Here is a 23513-nt window from a genome sequence, read left to right on the forward strand (position 1 = left end):
TTGCCAGTTTCTTGCCAATTCAAATATTATTACATTTGTCTGAGGTTCAGAAAAACTTAGAACTATTTGCCACTCTGAAGAGAATAGGCAAAGATCATTGTGCATTGTAGCATGGGTTTCTCCAAAATATATTGTAGATGTGATATCTTATGGATTACCATAACTTTTAATGTGGTGGTCAGTTTAAGGTTCAATACAGGCCAGTGGTTCCCAGTGGACATAGTTTGTCAGAAACTTTTTCCTCCTCCAGAATCTCTGGGTAAGTCTTTCTCTTCTGTAGCGTGTAAGCTCCTATAGTTAGTGGGATCCTCTCTCTCTCCTATAGAGTGTAAGCTCTTATGGTCAGTGGAGTCCTCTCTCTCCTATAGAATGTAAGCTCTTATGGTCAGTGGTGTCCTCTCTCCCTCCTGTAGAGTGTAAGCTCTTATGGTCAGTGGGGTCCTTTCTCTCTCCTATAGAGTGTAACCTCTTATGGTCAGTGGGGTCCTCTCTCCTATAGAGTGTAACCTCTTATGGTCAGTGGGGTCCTTTCTCCCTCCTGTAGAGTGTAAGCTCTTATGGTCAGGGACGTCCTCTCTCTATCCTATAGAATGTAAGCTCTTATGGTCAGTGGGGTCCTCTCTCTATCCTATAGAGTGTCAGCCCTTATGGTCAGTGGGGTCCTTTATCTCTCCTGTAGAGAGTAAGCTCTTATGGTCAGTGGGGTCCTCTCTCTATCCTATAGAGTGTCAGCCCTTATGGTCAGTGGGGTCCTTTCTCTCTCCTGTAGAGTGTAAGCTCTTATGGTCAGTGGGGTCCTCTCTTTCTCCTATAGAGTGTAAGCTCTTATGGTCAGTGGGGTCATCTCTCTCTCTCCTGTAGAATGTAAGCTCTTCTAGTGAGGGGAGTTCTCTCTCTTCTGTAGTGTGTAAGTGCTTTTGTCACCGGGGTACTCTTTCTGTTCTCTAGAGTGTAATATCTTCTGGTAAGTGAGGTCCTTTCTCTCTATTTTGTAGAGTCTTAGCTCTTAAAGTCAAAGAGGTTTTTCCTTTAGAGTATAAACCTTTATGGTCCTGCAAGATTCTTGTTCTCTCTTTTGTAGAGTGTAAGCTCTTATGGTCAGTATGGTCCTCTCTGTTCTCTGTAGAGTGTAAGCTCTTATGGTCAATGGAGTCCTCTCCCTCTCTTCCCTGTAGAGTATAAGATTTTATGGTGAAAAAGGTTCTCTCTCTCTTTTGTAGCATGTAAGCTCTTTTGGGCAGTGGGGTCCTTTCTCTTCTCTGTAGAGTGTAAGCTCTTTAAGTCAATGGAGTTCTCTCCCTCTCTCCCCTGCAGAGTGTAATATTTTATGGTCACAAAGGTTCCCTCTCTTTTCTGTAGAGTGTAAGCCCTTATAATCTGCGGAGCCCTCTCTCTCCTATAGAGTGTAAGCTATTATGGTCAGTGGGGTCCTCTCTCTCCTGTGGAGTGTAAGTTCTTATGGTCAGCGGGGTCATCTCTCTACTGTAGAGTGTTAGCTCTTATAATGTAATCGGCAGGTTCCTCTCTCTCTTTTTTATCATAGAGTGTAAGCTCTTTCAGTAAGTAGGGTCATCTTTTTCCTATAGCATGTAGGCTCTTATAGTCAGCATGGTCAAGTTTTTCTGTACAGGGTAATCTCTTATGATCAGTTGGGGGTCTTCTCTCTCAACTCTAAAGGGTATTTTTTTTATATTAAACAAGGTTATTTTTCAACCCATGTAGAGTGTAAGCTTTTTTGGTCAGTAGGGTCCTCATTCGCTTCTGTAGGGTGTAAGATCTTATGGTCAGCAGGTCCCTCCCTCCATCTCTCTCCTCATGAGTATTTTACAAACAATTGCTATATTTCCAGTACTGAAGTTTGCTCAAATTTATTTGCTCTAAAGCCAATTTTTGAGGAAAATTTGTCAAAATTGTCGAATTTAAATTTCCAAAGATCTGCTTATTGATACTATTAATTTGTACTGAGCTTGTGTTGTGTGGCTTTGTGAATACTGAACAACTACAACTGTAAAGCGGGCTTTACACTCTACAACAAATCTAATGATGTGTCGGCGGGGTCACGTCGTAAGTGACGTACATCCGGCAACGTTAGTGTTGTTGCAGCATGTGACAGGTACGTGCGATTGCGCTTGAACGTAAAACCATTCATCGCACGCACGTCATTCATTTCCTTAAAATTGCACGTCGGGTTGTTCAATGTTCACGAGGCAGCACACATCACAGTGTGTGACACCCCGGGAACGATGAACAGATCTTACCTGAGTCCCGCGGCTCCCGCCGGCAATGTGGAAGGAAGGAGGTGGGCAAAATGTTTACGTCCCACTCATCTCCGCCCCTCCGCTTCAATTGGCCAGCCGCATTGTGACGTCGCTGTGACGTTGAACGTCCCTCCCACTCCAGGAAGTGGATGTTCGCTGCCCACAGCGAGGTCGTATGGAAGGGTAAGTGCGTGTGACGGGAAAGAATCGTTTGTGCGACATGGTCAACAAATTGAACGTGCCACACATACGATGGGGGCGGGTAAGATTGCATACGATATCGTATGCGAAATTGACACGTGTATAGCAGGCTTTACTAAGACGAAAACCTGAAAGTCAATGCTGATTAACCTGGGGATTCAAATAGAATATATCAAATGTGGATGTCATCTGAGAATAGGATATCATGAGACCAGGAGCAATATCCAAAGAGGGGTTGTTTAATAAAAAATAGGAAAGTTTTCATTCAACCAAGGGGAGATATTAGGATAATTTTAGTATTGTATCCTTTGTATTAATCAAAACTTCAATATATATATATATATATATATATATACTAGAAGGTGACCCGATTCTACGCATCGGGTATTCTAGAATTTACGTATTGTGTAGTTAATGTATGATTTTTGTTATATATATATATATATATATATAGATGTTGTTGTGTGTAGTTACGAAGTGTTGTGTAGGGGCTGTACATGTTCTGGGTGTTGTCTGGGTGTGGCGGGGGTGAGAGCGGTGTTGTTTGTGTGTTGCGTTGTGTGTCGTTATTTGTGGAGCGCTGTGTGTCTGTAACGTTGTGTATGTGTGTTGCGCGGTTTGTGTGGGTGTGTGTGTGTGTGTTTTGGGGGGAGGTATGTTTTGTGCAATGTGTGTGTTGTGCGGTATGTGCGTATATTTGTGTGTGCCACGGTGTTTGTGTGTTGGGTGTTGTGTGTGTGCGGCGTTGTGTGTGTGGGTGTCTGTGTAGGGCAGTGTTTGTGGTTCCCAGTGTGTGTGTGGTGTGTTGTGCAGTGCGTGTGTGGCAGTGTGTGTGTGTGTTTTGGGGGAAGGTGTGCACCCCCCATCGTGCTCCATCCCCCATGCTGCGCACCCCCCATCGTGCTCCATCCCCATGCTGCGCACCCCCCATCGTGCTCCATCCCCACTCCTTATTGTGCTCCATCCCCCATGCTGTGCATTCCCCATCGTGCTCCATCCCCCATGCTGCGCTCTCCCAAACGTGCTGCATCCCCCATGCTGCGCACTCCCCATCATGCTCCATCCCCCATGCTGCGCACTCCCCATCGTGCTCCATCCCCCATGCTGCGCACTCCCCATCGTGCTCCATCCCCCATGCTGCGCACTCCCCATCGTGCTTTATCCCCCATGCTGCGCACTCCCCATCGTGCTCCATCCCCCATGCTGCGCACTCCCCATCGTGCTCCATCCCCCATGCTGCGCACTCCCCATCGTGCTCCATCCCCCATGCTGCGCACTCCCAATCGTGCTCCATCCCCCATGCTGCGCACTCCCCATCGTGCTCCACAGTCACACATCAGACAGTAAACACGCACACATCTGATCGCATACACTCACACACACACCCCACTTCTCCCTGTGCCCACCGGTGGGTGGTCCCAGCAGCTGTGCTGCACGCCATGCTCCTCTGCCGACACTCACAGATCCGATCACATACACTCACACACACACACTCACACACATCCCACCGCATACACTCACACACACTCACACACATCCGATCGCATACACTCACACACACACACTCACACACATCCGATCGCATACACTCACAGACACACACTCACACACATCCGATCACATACACTCACACACACACTCACACACATCCGATCACATACACTCACACACACACACACACACTCACACACATCCGATTGCATACACTCACACACACACTGGCGATATCGCATATACGCACTGACACAATCACAACATCCGGAAATACCACATGCTTCCGGCCATGTGATCCTCCGGCAGGTCCTGGAAGATCACTGCACAGTATCGCCTCCGAGAAGCAAGCGATATCACGGGATGTTGTGAGTATGTGGATGCGATCTGATGTGTGTGTGAGGTGTGTGTGAGAGTGAGTGTGATCTGATGTGTGTGTGTGTGTGTCTGTTCTTATGTGTGTGCGTGTGTGTGTGTTCCGCTGCTGCAGGACCTTGATGCGCTCACCTCGGGGCGAGAAGCCATTCCATGTGGGGGGCAGAGCCTGGGCGAGCGGCCAATCCATGCGGGGGGAGGAGCCGAGGCGAGCGGCCAATCCGTGCGGGGGGGGGTGGGGCCATGGCGAGGCCAGCAGCCAATCCGCTGTTTGTCACCATAAGGACATGTCATGGTAAGGACACAATTTTGGAGCAAGACAGACAGACAGACAGACAGAATAAGGCAATTATATATATATATATATATATATATATATATATATATATATATATATATATGTAAGAATAATTATGTGTATGTCCAGGTCCTGAAGAAGACCCAACTCCAAATGGTAAAACATGTCCATCTGCCTATTGTACCGGCAATTTGAAGGAATGTAAGCGTGACAAAGAGATGAACTGCACTGGATCCATGGACCGATGCTTTGACTTTAGAGTAGAAGAATATTATCCAGGTGAGTAATGTATAATTATTACTGAATATGTACATTTGTTAAGGAGAGGGTACTCCAAAATACCATAGCAAATAAAGGGTGGGTCCACATTTTTCTGGAACCCTGCCCAATTAGCACAAACTCATTGACATATTGTAGAGATAAGTGACTGACCCCACTGAAAGCCCTGCACAAGCAGGAGACGCCTCCTCCCTGATGAAGATTGTTATTCACTAATATTGAAACGTACGTAGGTCACCTTGAGGCTCTATTCCTGACGGAGCTCCCCTTCTCACCTGGCTGGGCCGATATATGGTGTCACTGGTACCGGTATCTGCTTGTGCAGGGCTTTCAGTGGGGTCAGTCACTTATTATGAGCTGTGCTCATCACTGCACTATTATGTGTTTGGCAGTATGATTCTGAGATATATAGCAGGTTGACAGATAATACCCACATGTCCTCCTTGTACAATTGATTGTGCTTTACCTATATGTTTAACATGTGTACACCTCAGCCCATGTTACTGTTAAGTGTGGGGGCAACCCGTCACTAAAATTTTAACCTGTTTTTAATGACCATTTGGATGTGTATCCCCACTGTGTTTAATAAAATTTGTAAACCTTTTTGCACCTGAAAAACTCTTGTCCTCCTCTCTACAATATGTACATTTGTGTAATAAAATGTGTTGTAGCTTCACATAAAGATAAATGTAAGAAATAAATAAAGCATCATCACATATAGACTTGACAAAAAAAGTCTTATTGTTATGTTCTGTGCACACTCGATAATCTGGAGCCTTTTGGGTCACAGTATTTATAATATGGGCATCAGATATTTTACCAATTTATACATTTTGATTTTGTGTCTACAGGAGAGCCAACAAAGAATTATTCTATCAAAGGTTGTGCTAATTATGATGCCTGCAAACATGACTTTGAAAGCGCCATTGGGATTACAGTAACACGGAAGAAGTATTTGAGATGTTAAAGATTATGTCATAATCCAGGAGTTGTCAATGAATAAATGAATGAATATATCAGATACCTTCAATTTTGATGATTTTAAATATAAATGATCGATTATCCTTATATTTTGAATATTAGGTAATTTGAGGTCCAATAATTAAATACAGCTGTTAGCAACTGGATGTAGACAATAAGGTGTGAGGAACATCTAAGATCCTGTTTAGTTGACACTTCCTCGTCCTGCACATCAGGTCTTGTTCCCTTCAACAGGAACTGATTTTTGACACATTCCATTATGGCCACTACACAGGTTACAGAATGCGGTGTGCCCCTCAACACAATGTCTACATCACCCGCTGGTCAAGATGCTAACAGTAAAACAGTGGGAGGACCTCATTTCAGACCCCCACCGATCTATTATTATTAAAGTGTGGCCAACCCATTAAATCACAAATAAAAAATCAATTCAATTTTTTTATGAATTTGATTTCTTTTCCCTACAAAAAACCTTTAACATTGGGCATAGACTCACAGTAGGTTGACACTACTGTTGTGTTAAAATTCTATCTAAGCAGTCATTTCATTATCATAATCTTATCCAAGATTCTGAAAACACTTTGCATCAACAAGGACTTTAAGGCTAGAATACTCAAATACACTATATCTCCTCCAGCAGAAGCGCTCTGTTACACGGGAGGACAGTTAGAGTCAAAACTACTAAAAGCTCTAATGTCTCCCAAAGGCCTCTGAGCAGGTGGTAAAGCTATAGATGGACAAGCGGATGGATGACAAATCTTCAGAAAAAAACAATAAACACAATTAGCAATGTTAGCTGCACACACTGAAAACAGGACCCCTCCTGTTAACTGCACAGAGAGTCCTGAGGGTGACTATCCATGCACGAACAGGGCACACCGGGACAGGAGATGCAACTCAGTTGACACCACTGAGCTGCCACTGAGGGAGGAGAAGTGGACTGAACCTATCATAACTCACTACATTATCTTGGTGTGATGGGTACCGCTGCCTAACCCTGTCTACCGCTTCCAGATATGGATAGCGCTAAAGCTGCAGTATAGCTGCACTGCTCTGTACTAAGTAACAAAGCAGATGTGATGCACCCACAGCCATGTGCGTTGTCCAGGATTTTTTAAAAACTAAGCTCTGCCCCAAGTCAAGCCCCAGATGGCAATGGTGATGGCAGCGACCAATCAAGGACCGCCACATCCCCAACGACATCATCAGTGACCAATCAGAGACCAATATGTAACCGATGATGTCATCGACTACCAATCAGCAGCTACCGCATCACTGGTGGTGTCAGCGACGGCCAATTAGACGCCACTGCATCACTGGTGACATCACGCGCATGCACAGTAGCTCGAATCCTGCACATAGAGCTAGGAAAGGCAGCGGGAACACAGTAGGGCATGCATGGTAGGGCAAAACAGGGACTTAGCCTCAGAATGTACAAAAATCCTGGACACCTGTCGTCTAGCAGTCAGTCACCTGGAGTGGCAGACAGGGGGTGCAAGAGAGTCAGCCGGCACCACAGCAGGGGATGAAGGTGGATCAGGAATGGTTCGAGGCTCGGAAGAACCCCAAACAGTAGCAGTAAATCCCCCATCTAGGGCCCCCACTCTGACTCTCGAAAGCCACCACCAAATTGGGACCCTAAACCTCCTCAGCGGGCACCCAGGTCCGGTACTCTGAACCCAAGTCAACACAGATCATCAGGTACAACATACTCCCTCGGACCTTCTTGGATCCAACCACCGCATGTAAAGACCGATCCCTAATGGGGAGTCGGGACTGGACGAAAAGTCCCCAGAGAACCTGGTGAGCCGAACGTGCCTGAAAGAGGACACGTGCACCTCAAGCTGATGTTTCTAATGGTACCATTTCTGCGCAAATTCTACTTTTTAAGCGCCTGTTATTACATTTTGTGGCAACCCAAAAACGTAATTTTGGCGTTTCAATTTTTTTTGCCTCTACGCCATTTACCAATCAGATTCATTGATTTTATATTTTCATAGACCCCACATTTCTGAATGCAGTGATACCAAATGTATGTATATGTTTTATTTTTTTTTAACCCTTTAAGTTTTTTTGGGGTGAAAGGGGGGGGGATTTGAACTTTTAAGTTTTTTATTTTTTTTAGGTTTTTAGAACTTTTGTCTTCCTTTTTTGATTTAACTAGTTCCCCTAGGGGACTATAAGCATCAGCAGCCTGATTGCTTTTGCATTTCTGTAGATCACAGCTGCACAGCTGAGATCTGCTGAAATGCTGTTCTCCTCTTACAGCCAGTGCTGTCCATGCAGTAAAAGTAACTCATGATAGCTACGGGAGTCATCACATGACCCTGTGCTACCATGGCAACAATCGGCTCCACGTGATCATGTCCCATGACTTCCAATAGTGGCCGGTGAATATGCGCTTACACTATTTTTATTTTACTAGTCCCCAATGAACTATAAGAATCAGGAATCTGATCATTTATTAATTTCTATTGATCCCAGCTACACAGCTGTGATCACCAGAAATACTCACCTCTTCTTACATGCAGCACTCAGCCGGGTGAAACAGGAAGTGAGTCATGTGAGCGACAGGAGTCATTAGATAACCCTGTGCTACCATGGCAACCCTCAGTTCACAGTGATCACATCATGGCGCCTCCAATGGAACTGGGTAAGTGAAGAATTTATCAGAATTGAAATTGCGCTGTCACATTTTGACAGTGCAATTTAAGGGGTTAACAGATGCGAGTGGATCAAAGATCCACTCATGCCTGCGAGGCACACATTTCTGCTGTATAAATTAGCAGACATGTGGTCTAATCGCTGCTGGCTACCTGCAGCAGCCGCAGGTGATAACAGTATGCTAGGTTAGGACATAATGTTCTAGCCCACGGTTGTTAAGGGGAAAAAGATGCCTCCCACTATTACCAGTATGTGATGGATACAATTCCTTTTTTCCCCACTCTCTCTACAGTGTCACAGAGAATACCCACTATATTCCCATATACAAGTTAAGGTTTTTTCTAAGTAGTTTTTAAAAGATCCTTGAAAAGTAAAACACAATATTGGAAAAGTAGTTTAGAAAGTTATAGAGCTATACACAATATATACAATTGTAATTACAGATTGTCAAAGTTAAGGTACAGCTAGAGATGGAAGACAAAAAGAAGAAAACATTCCAATTAAATTTAACTTTTATTCATATTGTTAAGAAAAATACCCAAAGTCGGTGAAAGATGACTTAAAAATTATATAATTAAAGGTAGAGAGAAAAAGAAGGTCAAAAATAGCTCCCCTATCTCTTATTTGTCTGTCCTATTTTTCCACAGGGGTTGGCACCTTGATACTAATCAACAAAAGTTGCTCCTACTACTCATCATCTGACTTTGCTATAGTCTTTAATTAACTATATATTAAAGTGGTCCAGATTATTGGACACAAATTTGATAGTAGAAAATAGATATAAATAAATACATTTTCCACAGAGTTACCGCAGTGATTTAAAGAATCAAACATCCCCAATCATGAGCCAGCTAAAACACTCATAAATATGGGGATAGTGACCATGACAATGGTATCAAAGTAAAATACTTAATTTTATTAATGAAATAATTAAAAAACAAATCACATTCAAAATAATTACTGAACAAGAAAGTTCCCTTATATTAGCAGCAAAAAATATGGGAAAATAAGGTGCATTGTGCATAGACCAATCATTAAATGGTATCCAACAATAAATTAACAATAAATTATTATTCATCCAAAATGGATATTTTATTAGTAGAATACTAGAGAAGTTCAGAATTATTCCTATTCCCTATGTCATATATGATGAACTGAATGTTGAACAGGAATACTACGCCCCTGAGGAAGACTATCGCACGAAATGCGCATCGGGGTTTTCGGCAAGCAGGACCAGTAGACCATCATTAAGATATTGAAGTATTCCTATTCAACTTCCTAATTAATCACATTTGCCTTGCGATTTTATGTTTTTGTACTTTTGCTTTTTCCTCCCCTTAATTCAAGAGGCATAACTTTTTATATTTCTCCCTCCACATAGCTGTACGACGGTTTGTTTTTTGCTGTAGAAGTTATACTTTTGAATGACAGCATTAGTAGTATCATGTGATTTAGAGATGTACTGGAAAGTAGGGAAAAACAACTTCAAATGCTTTGAAATTGCAAAAAAAAGTACAATTCCACAATTTGTTTTAATTTACCATGTTCATTATATCGTAAAACTGACCAGGCAATATGCTATTCCAGGTCTATATGAGGACAAAGATAGTAAACATGTATAGTTTTTTTTAAAGGGTGAAAATAAATTCAGAAATTTTTTGGAAAAAAAAAATTCTTGTCTTCCCATACTTCAAGACTCATAAAATGTTCATTTTTCAGGATGTGGGGCTGATTGAGGTATTATTCTTTAGGCCCTACAATGACATTTTTGTTGTTACCATTTTGGGGTAAGTACAGTGTTTTGATTACCTCTTATTACATTTTATTGCAATGTTGCGGCAGCCTAAAAAATTTTATTCTGGTGTTTTTTAATTTTTTCATTATGGCCCTTACGGATCAGATTAATTTATTTTGTACTTTGATAATACAGACTTTTATGAATGTAGCAATCTCAAATATGTGTTTTTTTTAATTGAGTTATGTTTATTAGAACAAAAAGGGGGTGATTTGAACTGTTGTAGGTTTTTAATTTTTCTCATTTTTAAAAACATTTTCTCACCTTCTACTGTATTTGTTAGTCCCCTCATGAGACTTGAAGCTGCAATCAGATGATAGCTTGTACTATACAGAAAAAGGCATTAGTATCATTATCAGTAGTAATGGGCGAACTTGAACTGTAAAGTTCGGGGTCCATACCGAACACATTGTGTTCGTACACACGATCCCGAAAACGAGCTTTCTTGGGAAGATCGTGTTAAAGTTCGGGTCAAGTTCTGGTCCAGAGGCTGTAAAAAAGCACATTATTAAAAACATAATGATTATACTTACAGGTCCTGCAACGCGTCTTGCAGAATCTGTTTCCCGGCCGCTTCTGCTTCCGGATCCGATCATTAACTTCTCGTGGTTTTCACTGCACTGATCGTCACTCGGCAGTCTTCGGCTGTTTTTGGCCATGTTCATGGTGGCATGCTGTGTAATAAAGGGGTTAATACCAGCTTTGTATTCTCACCTGGTACTAAGGCCAAAATTCATGGAGTCACGCCAAATTAGACATGGCCACCATGAATTTCTAGTAAACAGTAAAAAGAAAAACACAACACATAGAAAAACTTCTTTTTATTAGAAATAAAACAAAAACCATTTAGAGACTCTTTCTTTATTATTAAAAAATCCTCTGTCCGACGTAGTCCACAGAGACAGCAATGTCAGCTCTGCTTCATTTCTCTGTACAGACACAGTCTATACACAGTGAGAAGCAGAGAGAGCATTGTCAGCTCTGCTACATCGCTCTGTACAGACAGTCTCTACAGAGCGAGAAGCAGGCTGACAATGACAGTGATACTCAAAGTTCAATCGGTATTCACTGCACTGCTCATTACTCGACAATCTTCAGCTATTTATGGCAGTGTTCGCGGTGACTTCAGGGTTCACCTGAGTCAATGGCTGGGTGAACCCTGACGTCACCGTGAACACGGCCGAAAACAGCCGAAGAATGCTGAGTAACGAGCAGTGCAGTGAATACCACTGGAAATTAATGATTGGACCCGGAAGCAGAAGCGGCCGGGAGACAGCTGCTGAGTGGATCTGCAGGACGCGTCGTGGGAGCTGTAAGCATAATGACAATGTTTATTATTAACTATATTCTTTATTTTACAGCCCCCCCGCCCCATCCTATAACTGTAAAGTCCTAGTTAGGGGTTCGGACGCAAGTTTGTGTTATCTCAGAGACCGAACTCAAACTTTACAAAAAGCTCAGTCAAGTCTCCCGATCCCGAACATCGGGGGTTCACCTACCACTAATAATCAGCACTGCTGTATGCAGCAGAAATCTTGATCTTCTGTGAACGCTGACCCACGGCCAACATGTCTATGCAATTGAAGATCTCTATCAGAACCACACAATTCAAAACATTTTAAGGATATACTATGAATACATAAAAATAGGGTTTAATTAAGTCAAGAAAATAAAAATTACATTAAGTGTTCCAATCAAACCATATGAATCATGTGTTTACAAATAGAATGAATCCACCCAACATTCGTCAGGGAAGGTAAATATAATCTTAGGTAATTTGTAGAAACAATTAAACAAAGCAAAAAACAAACAAAGCAAAATTGTTCTTTTTGACAAGTTCAAATAGACATGTATCGTGAACGCCTTGTACTATACATAATATTGTTGTATTACTGCAGAAAATTACCTAAGAAAGCCCGAAACTTTGCTAAGAGGAAAATGATTTGCCAAGGAAATTTGGAAAGTGTGGAGTCCCGTCGTAAATGTTATAGGAGTGATCTCATCTATCCAATGATGTAAACGTTAAAGTGTATTTATATGATTCCTGTGTACAGACAACAGTAGAGAATCTGAGAAGCTGCAAAATGAAGAACCTGGTTGTTTTGCTTTATGTGATCTCTGCTCTTGTCGTTTCAGGTAAGACCGGTGCCGTCATTTCTCACCACATACATGTAGGATTCTTGTATAAAGTGTTACATATTAAGGTATTCTCACGAATGGGAAAATAATTGTTGCCAAAACTAGATCTCTATTAATTGTGTACCAACATATTACATGGATCCACCTGTTATATGTCCATTTGTGTATTCATATAGACTCTTCATTACCAGTACTGGTTTCATATAGAATAATCTCTTATCTGAAACGGCTTTATTTCAGAGATAGTTCTAAATACTAGATTTCCATATTGTGTAAATGGCATTTAAAGCACTTTCTTAAATTCATTTTAGTCAACAAATTATTTGAACAATCTAAAAGAAGGTTGGCAGAATTTATATATTTTACTCAATTATATAGTCTTATTATACTATGCAATGACCTCATTTTGACTAAAAACCTAAATTCTCCATTTGTATGACTTTCGAATGGGAGAGGAACTAGAATATCTAGAGAGGCATGCAAATATGGGGATAACATAAAAACTCCATGGAGATTTATTTGGTGGGATTTGAACCCAGGACCCAAGTGCTGCAAAACCACAGTGGTGTGTGTTTAAATATCCCCCCAAAAACCCTTTGTGACTTATAAATTGAAGTGGTTTAAAGTCACTATAGGATCATGGTTGCAGAGTTGGTAATGAGCAAAATCTGGGTGTGATTGGTTACGATTATGGAAAACATGATTTTAATGATAATCAATGTATTCACTATTTTTCCTTAATCCTGTGCTGCCGGCAGAGAAGAAGAAAAAGGAATAAATCCTGGAATGTGATTTATTTGTCAAAGCATTTCGGAGTCGATAGACTTCTTCATTAGGACAATCACCGGTCTGATTCCAGACACATTTTAAACAAACAAGAAGTTAATTTCCTTCATATACATAACCCCAACATTGTTTTTTTCTACCCAAAACACACACGGATAAAAAAAAAAATCCTTGGCTGGCCCATAATCTCAGGTACAGGTTTCCTTACATTCAACCTAGTATCAGGCATTGATAATATCATTCTCGTTCAATCACCGAGACCCAACACGATTAATATGTCTGGTTTATGAAGTCCCATAGAATGATCCCTATTTGTTTCTTACTATGGATGTGTGTTCCCTTTTCTCAAATATACCATACCTCATGAACCGGGTCTGATTTGTTTTAAACACTTTCCCAATATGATTACAATTACAAGATACCTGTGGATCAAAAGAATTTTATACTTTTAGGTCTGAGGTCTGTCCTTTAATCTGAACAATAATTATTTGGCTTTTTAGAAGACATCTACCATCAGAAACCTAGCACCAGAAAATAGCATCAACATCTGCAAATTTATTTATGACTATTTTTTAATCATTTTTTTTTGTAAATTCTTTATTTAGAATATTTATTTTTTAATCATTTTTTATCTGAAACAGCCCTTTTAACCCCTTCTTTTCCGCAGATTTTCGTCTTTTTTTGTTCTCCTTATTCCGAGAGCAGTAACTTTTATGCTTTTTTGTCAATCTTGCCATATAACGGCTTCTTTTGTGGGACAAGTTGTACTTTTAAGATAAATCATATGTTCTAGCAAATAGTGTACTGGAAAACGGCAAAAAAATTCCAAGTGCGGTAAAATTGCAATTGCTTGATGGTTTTTGAGATATTTTATTCACCATGTTCAATATATGATAACACTGATATATAGATGTCATGCCTTAGGTCAGTACGAGTTTGCAGACACCAAACATTTATAGGTTTACTTTTATTTAAGGGGTTAAAAAAATTCAGAAAAGTACTCAAAAAAGGTTGCACACATTTTGTGCCATATTACGTAACACATAGGCTTTTCATTTTTTGGGATCTATGGTTCAGTGATGGCTAGGACGTAATTTCACTGCTCATGGTCGTTAAGGGGGTAAGAAACACATTGTTAGCTACATAAGATACATAGATGACCTGTTCATTATTTGGGATTATTCAGCCAACAATTTCCAGACTTTCATTTCTTGGATTTAACTTAATAATTTGGGTCTAATCTTCACTTCCATTATTAATATTTATAGCATTCATTTTCTTGACTTTACTTTCCTTTATTGTGATTGCTGAATTCTCACTAAAACATTTTTCAACTAAATTGACGCTAATGGCTATAAAAGTGGACAATACTACAAGTGGCTATTAAATATTCCTCACAAACAATACAAAAGATTTCTAAAAAAAAATGTACTACTTGATTTTGATTTTATAGGACAAGTGGAGATTTTACCCTCCACATTTTCCAAACACAACTATCCCAATAAACTTATCAACCAAGCCTTCAAAGCTATGAAAAAATTGGAACAATCTTAACTGATTACTAAAACGGTTAGTCTTTAAATTTGCAGCAAATTTAAATCCAATTTTATTACTACTTTTAGCTCAGAAAACATGATAATTCAGAAAATATTATGGGATCATTAGTCTATATTACTATATGATGCTATACTAGGTAAGACTTTGCAGAAAAACACATTGACTGCATACAGAAGAGCTCCTATGGGTAGAAATATTCTAGCACCCAGTATGCTGAAAGTACAACAGGTTAAATAATCAAGTAAACAGTCTTTTATGTGATAGACCTAAATGCTTATGCTTTGCATCAATTTGTCATTGGAGAACAAATTTCTGCTTTTCCATTGACAATAAAGAAATCACTCCCATCAAAAGCTTTTTAACATGTCAGTCGCATTTTGTTATCTGTCTTATTGAATGTCTTTGTAATAGACAATATATCGGCAGAACCATACAATCTCTTTACAATATAAAAAGTTCACATACATACAATGTCCGTAATGTTTTTTGATTACATGACCTTTAAAAACATTGTATGTATTTTTATTTTTTATATTATATATTTTTTAATGAAAGTTTTAAACATTAAACAGTAAACAATAGTAATAGCATTTCCCTCAATTTATAATAATAATAATAATAATAATAATCCTTCATCCAGTATGAAGACTGAGATAACATAACTTTTAGATACAATACGTAGACTGGGATAACATAGATACTAAATACAATAGATTTATGGTAAGCTTTGCTAAAATCTCCTTTATCAGCAATTGGGAAAATGAAAAGTGCAGAGAGATTAAGAACATACAAGCAATAAAATAAGCCAAACCAACATAACAGCCATCTTAGTTAAAAGAGGAAAAGCTAAAAAGGAGGGTGTGGAATTTTTTAATTTCATCACTTAGTCACAGCCTTTCACAGTTTTGTCCACTAATAAAACATTATGTTACAATTTAAAAAAAAAAAAGAGAAAAAAAATGACCATCCTGATGGAGTCTGGCGACTCTGAAACGCGTTGATAAGTAAATTACATTCCAGTATTGATCCCTTTGTTCCTCTGTTCCGCCAGCAGCACAAGATCAACCCCTTAATTTCCAGATTTTCTTGTCTTACCAAGTGGGTGTCTGAGACAGCCTTTCAAAGCACCTATATGGCTTTTAGCCCTCTATTATCTTGGATAAGACCCTATTGCATTCCTTGTCTCTCCAATTTTGCATATTAACTTTCTGAGTCTCCCAATATAATCGCTGAATTGTTATCTTTATTTTCCAGTTTTGTCCAATGAATGTTATTATGTCTTCTCTCCCAACTCTACAACAAGTGAAGAGTCAAAGATTGAGTGCATTGGAGATCGATGTATGTCCGCCTTTCAATATGCTAACAGCGGTGAGTACAAATCTATTCTTTCTATTTACAAAGTTTCACTTTCCCAATCTCACGTCTGGTTTTGTGATTTCTATTTACTTCTTTTTAGATGGAAATACTATTAAATCTTTATTTAAAAATTGTGCCAATGAAAGTTTGTGTGGAACCTACGGCTCCATAGCACTGGAAAACTTTATATTTAGTTATTTTGTCCACTGCTGCGATGGAAATTTATGCAACACTGAAAAATATGAACGTAAGTTTCACAATGTTATTAATTATAAAGAATACATGACAGATGAGTATTAATGGGTGGACCAGGATTATAAAAGTGTGTATCCTCGTGGTCTCCAACTTACCTGAATGCTGGACCCGTGATTACGGGTGTTCATCCAGATCGAGCAAGTTGGGAAATAAAAAAAAAATCAAGGAAAAATAAAGAAAATAAGAATGACGCAAGTGTTTCATAGTTACCGAGGCTCCGGTGCGGCTGTATCCTGCTCTATCGGCTGCTCATCACTTCCAGGGCCGCTTATTAGCATCATGTATATGCACTGCTTTTTTTCCACCCACTAGTGTCTGTGATTGGTTGCAATGAAATTGCCCCCGGCCTGTGTAACAGCATCTGCCTGCAACCAAACGCATGGGTTATAGGGGTTAATAACAGCCTACAGCTGCCACTCAGCCCTACATTAATAATTTGGAGGATCCATGAGACCCCACCATTATTAATCTGTAAGTGAAAGTAAATAAATACAAACACCAACAAAATTATTTATTTGAAATAAAATACAAACAAACACCCTCTTTCATCACAATCCACATGAGGTCCCACAATGATTCCAGCTCTGCTACATCTGAAGATACAGAGTGCGACCATTGAACATGACCACCCACTGCAAACTTGAAGCAGCGACTGAGCCTCAAGATCAGTGGTGATGTCATTCAGGTGATTTGGTCTCACAGCTGGAGGTTTGCATGGTCCTCCATCTGTGATGGCAGTTAACCTGACCTCAGGTGACCTCAGTAAGTTCAGTGACCTCACCTCAGATGAGACCTGCTTCTCCAGGAAGAAAACCGCTTTTTTACCAAGAGATGTAGATGGGGCTGAAATATTTTTACCATATTCCTGCACCCAATCTTCACCTCCTGGCAAAAAATTCACATCACTACCGCATCTTACCACATGCAGTTTTAATGGGAGTGTTTTGGCTCAAAAATGCAAAAAATAGGTTTTGACACCATTTTGGTGCAGTTTTCTGCCTGGAGATGCAAATTTGGTGCTAAAATGTTTGCACAAGATTTCAGTATCAAATGTGCACCTCCTGGCAATCTAGGGCTTAGTGGCAGCTGTGAGCTGTTATTAACCCCTTATTATTCCAATTCCAATTTTCATCTAATGGATGCAACAATTCTGGGTGGCTGCAAGCTGCTTATTTTAGGCTGGCTGTTGTCCCAATAAGCATGGGTCTCCTAAGCCTGAGAATCCCAGCCCCAGCTGGCGAGTTTAATCATTAATGTGTATAAAAATTGGGGAGCCCTACGTCATTTTTTAAAATTATTTATTTAAGTAATAATTCAAAAAAAGGCCGCTTGCGGTTCCTCTTATTTTAATACACAACCAAGATAAACACAAGGCTGGCGGCTGCAGCCTGAAGCCGTGGGCTTTATCTGCGCTGGGTATCATATTTTGGGGGGGACCCTACAACAATTTATTTGATTTATTTTTACTGTACAACATCAACCTGCAGACAGCGATTGTGATTGGAAAAATCAGACACACTCAGGAAGTGGGCATGTCTGACTGCAACCAATCACAGACACCGGTGGGTGGGGAAAATAGTGCATATGTATGATGCCCTGGAAGTGGATGAGCAGCCTGGAAGAAGTGTACAGCTATGATAGAGTCTCGGTAAGTAAAGCTTGCTTGCTTTAATCCCCCCATCCTTTCTACCAACATTTTTAATCACTGGATTTTGGTCTCCATAGACTGATATGGGGACCAGCATCTGGCCCAGAACTGGATTTTAAACACCATATAACCGGGAACCACCAGTCACAGTTATCTGCGAGTATTCCTGTTACGACTGATGAGCCCAACCTTAGTCTTATGAATATGTAACATTTTGAAACCTTCCATTAAACTGCGCCCCAATTCCACTCCATTTACAAGATCTGGGTATGTGAAGAGGAATATTTCTGGCCAAAGGTTCAAATCTTGCAAAGATCTAATTTTGATTGTAGTGTAGAGAAGTGGAACTTAAGATAACAGAAATATTTGTGCTTCTGTTTCTGCATTTAACGATAACAAATGTATTATAATGCAACAAGCTGAAACCAAGAATGTTAACAATAATGTTTCATATTAAAAGGAGAAATATTCAGTGGAGATGAGCGAATCATATAGTACAGGATTAAGTTTGATCAAATAAATTTCCTGAAGTTAGAAGTTTCACGCCAATTCAAACATTTTTACACTCCTTTGCGGTTTCTAAAATCTTGCTCAGAACTTTTTGCCACTCTGCAGAGTAGGCAAAGATCATTTTGCATTGTTGCATGGGTTTCCCCATAATATCTTGTAGATGTGATTTCTTATGGATTATTATTAGGGATGATCGAATACCTCAAATATTCAGCTTCGCGAATATTTTCTGAATAGGTCGCCTATGCGAATATTCGATGCTCAATGTAAGTCTATGGTTAACCCGAATAGTTCCGAATAGTTGTTATTCGGGTTTCTCATAGACTTACATTGCGCATCGAATATTCGTGAATAGTCGAATAGCGGCAACCTATTCGGAATATATTCACGAAGCCGAATATTTGAGGTATTCGATCATCCCTAATTATTATAACTTTTAATGTAGTGGTCAGTACCTGGGTCACAACAGGCCAGCGATTCCCATGGGCAAAGCTTGTTTGTCAGAGTCATTCTCCACCCACAGAATTACAGGATAAATATTTCTCTGCTGTGGAGTGTAAGCAGTTATATTCATAGGAGTTCTATCTCTTCTGTAGCGTGTAAGCGATTTTGGTCACCGGGGTTCTCTCTTTCTCCTATAGAGTATAAGAGCTTATGGTCAGTAAGGTCCTCTTTCTCTTTTGTGGAGTCTAAGCTCTTATAGTGAAAGGGGTCACCTTTCTCCTGTAAAGTATAGCCTGTTATAATCAGCAAGATTATTTTTCTCTCTTCTTTCGAGTGTAAGCTCTTATGGTCAGTGAGGTCCTCGCCGTTCTCCGAAGAATTTAAGCTGTTATGGTCAACAGAGTCCTCTCCCTCTCTCCCTTGAACAGTGTAAGCTTTTATGGTCAAAAAGGTCCTCTCTCTCTTTTGTAGAGTGTAAGCTCTCACAGTAAGTAGGGTCATATTTTTCTTATAGAATGTAAGCTCTTATAGTCAGAGGGGTAAACTTTGTTCTGTACAGTGAAAGCTCTTGTGATCATTGGGGAGTCTTCTCTCTCAACTGTAAAGTGTAAACTTTCATGGTCAACAAGGCTATTTCTCTCTCCCTTACAGAGTATACACTACCGTTGAAAAGTTTGGGGTCACCCAGACAATTTTGTCTTTTTCATGAAAAATCATACTGTTATTTATCAAATGAGTTGCACAATGAATAGAAAATATCGTCCAGACAGTGACGAGGTTAGAGATAAGGATTTTTACCTGAAATAATAATTTTCTCTTTCACACTTTGCTTTCGGCACAGAATGCTCCTTTGCAGCAATTCCAGCTTTGCAGAGCTTTCACATTCTAGCTGGTAATTTGCGGAGGTAATCTGGAGATATTTCAACCCATGCTTTCCACCCTCCCCCAAGTTGAATTGGCTTGATGGGCACTTTTTGGTACCAGACGGTCAAGCTACTCCCACAACCGCTCAATAGGGTTGAGATCTGGGGACTGGGCTTGCCCCTCTATTACAGATAGATACTAGCTGCCGGCTTCTTCCCTAAATAGTTCATGCATAATTTGGAGGTTGCTTTGTGTCATTGTCCTGTGGTAGGATGAAATTGGCTCCAATCAAGCTCTATCCACAGGGTATGGCATGGCGTTGCAAAACGGAGTGATAGCCTTCCTTATTCAAAATCCCTTTTTACCTTGTACATATTTCCCACTTTACCAGCACCAAAGCAACCCCAGACCATCACATTACCTCCACCATTCTTGACAGATGGCATTAGGCACTCTTCCAGCATCTTTTCAGTTGTTCTGCGTCTCACAAATGTTCTTCTGTGTGATCCAAACACCTCAAACTTCGATTTGTCTATCCATAACACTTTTTTCCAATCTTCCTCTGTTCAATGTCTGTGTTCTTTTGCCCATATTAATCTTTTCATTTTTTTAGCCAGTCCCCGATATGGCTTTTTCTTTGCCACTCTGCCCTGAAGGCCAGCATCCCGGAGTCACCTCTTCACTGTAGACGTTGACACTAGAGTTGAGCGCGGTTCGCGGTTCGAGGTTCTCCAGTTCTAGGCTCGAGTGATTTTGGGGCCTGTTCTAGATCGAAATAGAACTCGAGCTTTTTGCAAAAGCTCGATAGTTCTAGAAACGTTCGAGAACGGTTCTAGCAGCAAAAAACCAGCTAATTCCTAGCTTGGTTTCCGCTGTAATAGTGTAAGTCACTCTGTGAATCACACTATTATGACATTTCAGTGTATAGTGTGCGTGAACAGCGCCTTCAGATCACTGCTGTTTCTATATGATCGCCATTTTTTTTTTTCCTTGTCTTCCTTCCCTAAGCGCGCGCGTGTAGTGGGGCGGGCCAGCATGTCAGCCAATCCCAGACACACACACAGCTAAGTGGACTTTTAGCCAGAGAAGCAACGGCATGTGTGATAGGATGTCCATGTCACATGTACCTGCATTATAAAACCGGACATTTTCCTCCAGGACGCCATTATCTCTTCTGCGTCTTTGGTGTCAGACATCACTGTCGCAGCTCCGTCCTTTGTCCTATCGCTGATACAGCTGTATGCGCTCCATACACAGCGCTGGACAGCTTAGGGAGTGCACTTTCTAGCAGTCCTTTTAAGGGCTCAAACCGGCAGGGTCAGAGCCATAGGTGACAGGTCCTGAAAACAGAGACAGCGTCTGTGTAGCCAAGGTCAGGGATTTCGTCGCTGCATTTCACCATTAGGAGAGAATAGAAAGGCAGGCTTCCATTCCTCTACCCAGAGCCCCACAATCCTGGCACTGTACCCTCCTGTCCTCTGCACACTCCAACTCTTTTTAACTAAGCCATTATGCTAGCAAACAGTCAGTGTACCTAGTGGCATCCTAAACGTGGCTATTGTACTTTTGTCTATTCACACTATTGTAAAGATATTTGCAGCACGTCTGCCTGCATTGCACACTCCAACTTTTTTTTAACTAAGCCATTATACTAGCAAACAGTCAGTGTACCTAGTGGCATCCTAAACGTGGCTATTGGACTTTTGTCTATTCACACTATTGTAAAGATATTTGCAGCACCTCTGCCTGCATTGCACACTCCAACTTTTTTTAACTAAGCCATTATACTAGCAAACAGTCAGTGTACCTAGTGGCATCCTAAACGTGGCTATTGTACTTTTGTCTATTCACACTATTGTAAAGATATTTGCAGCACCTCTGCCTGCATTGCACACTCCAACTTTTTTTTAACTAAGCCATTATACTAGCAAACAGTCAGTGTACCTAGTGGCATCCTAAACGTGGCTATTGTACTTTTGTCTATTCACACTATTGTAAAGATATTTGCAGCACCTCTGCCTGCATTGCACACTCCAACTTTTTTTAACTAAGCCATTATACTAGCAAACACTCAGTGTACCTAGTGGCATCCTAAACGTGGCTATTGTACTTTTGTCTATTCACACTATTGTAAAGATATTTGCAGCACGTCTGCCTGCATTGCACACTCCAACTTTTTTTAACTAAGCCATTATACTAGCAAACAGTCAGTGTACCTAGTGGCATCCTAAACGTGGCTATTGTAGTTTTGTCTATTCACACTATTGTAAAGATATTTGCAGCACGTCTGCCTGCATTGCACACTCCAACTTTTTTTAACTAAGCCATTATACTAGCAAACAGTCAGTGTACCTAGTGGCATCCTAAACGTGGCTATTGTACTTTTGTCTATTCACACTATTGTAAAGATATTTGCAGCACCTCTGCCTGCATTGCACACTCCAACTTTTTTTTAACTAAGCCATTATACTAGCAAACAGTCAGTGTACCTAGTGGCATCCTAAACGTGGCTATTGTACTTTTGTCTATTCACACTATTGTAAAGATATTTGCAGCACCTCTGCCTGCATTGCACACTCCAACTTTTTTTAACTAAGCCATTATACTAACAAACACTCAGTGTACCTAGTGGCATCCTAAACGTGGCTATTGTACTTTTGTCTATTCACACTATTGTAAAGATATTTGCAGCACGTCTGCCTGCATTGCACACTCCAACTTTTTTTAACTAAACCATTATACTAGCAAACAGTCAGTGTACCTAGTGGCATCCTAAACGTGGCTATTGTAGTTTTGTCTATTCACACTATTGTAAAGATATTTGCAGCACGTCTGCCTGCATTGCACACTCCAACTTTTTTTAACTAAGCCATTATACTAGCAAACAGTCAGTGTACCTAGTGGCATACAAGAAGTGGCTGTTGTACTCCATTAGTGCCCCACTGGTGCCAAGCTATTTCTAGCACCTGTGCAGGACACCCTCCTGCTCTGTTTTTAATAAGCTATAATGATAGCAAAAAATACTGCCATTTAGTGGCATCATAGAACTGGCTGTTGTATTCCATTAGTGCCCCACTGGTGCCAAGCTATTTCTAGCACCTGTGCAGGACACCCTCCTGCTCTGTTTTTAATAAGCTATAATGATAGCAAAAAATACTGCCATTTAGTGGCATCATAGAACTGGCTGTTGTATTCCATTAGTGCCCCACTGGTGCCAAGCTATTTATAGCACCTCTACATGACACCCTCATGCACATTTTGCTACGCTAATGTTATAGCAAACTCAGGGAATTCATTGCTGCATTTGATAATTCGGAGGGATAGAAAGTCAGGCTTCCTTTAGCTTTTCCTTCTGTTCATAAACAGCATCTCCAAGAGCAATTTCCCCTCCACGTCAAAGTGTGGAGAGGCAGCTAGTGCGCATGCGTGTGCCGATTTACCCCAGCTGCAGCCTAATTACAGTGTTTCACCTAGTGAGTATGCTCAGCCTGACTGTGCCATTCCTGATGCTAAGTCTTCATTTCGGGATACAGCGCATGCTCCCACACTAAGTGTGAAAAGCCTCTTTGCACAGGTGCTTGCATTCCGTGCCGGGTCTAAGTCCTGTTTTGT

The 23513-nt window shown here is 40.6% G+C and overlaps 1 protein-coding gene across 1 annotated transcript in view; it reads left to right on the plus strand.

The window, feature by feature from the left end:
* The first annotated feature begins 12301 nt into the window (after positions 1 to 12301).
* The window catches only part of LOC142256115 (phospholipase A2 inhibitor LNF2-like), a 33911-nt gene continuing 22699 nt past the window's right edge, over positions 12302 to 23513 (plus strand). The window contains exons 1-3 of the mRNA XM_075327652.1: positions 12302 to 12478; positions 16079 to 16192; positions 16281 to 16427. Of these exons, the coding sequence (XP_075183767.1) occupies positions 12427 to 12478; positions 16079 to 16192; positions 16281 to 16427 (313 nt within the window). The 5' untranslated portion in view covers positions 12302 to 12426. The remainder of the gene's footprint in view (positions 12479 to 16078; positions 16193 to 16280; positions 16428 to 23513) is intronic.

Source organism: Anomaloglossus baeobatrachus, chromosome 11 (assembly GCF_048569485.1).
Source record: "Anomaloglossus baeobatrachus isolate aAnoBae1 chromosome 11, aAnoBae1.hap1, whole genome shotgun sequence".
In the NCBI taxonomy this organism is placed as follows: domain Eukaryota; kingdom Metazoa; phylum Chordata; class Amphibia; order Anura; family Aromobatidae; genus Anomaloglossus; species Anomaloglossus baeobatrachus.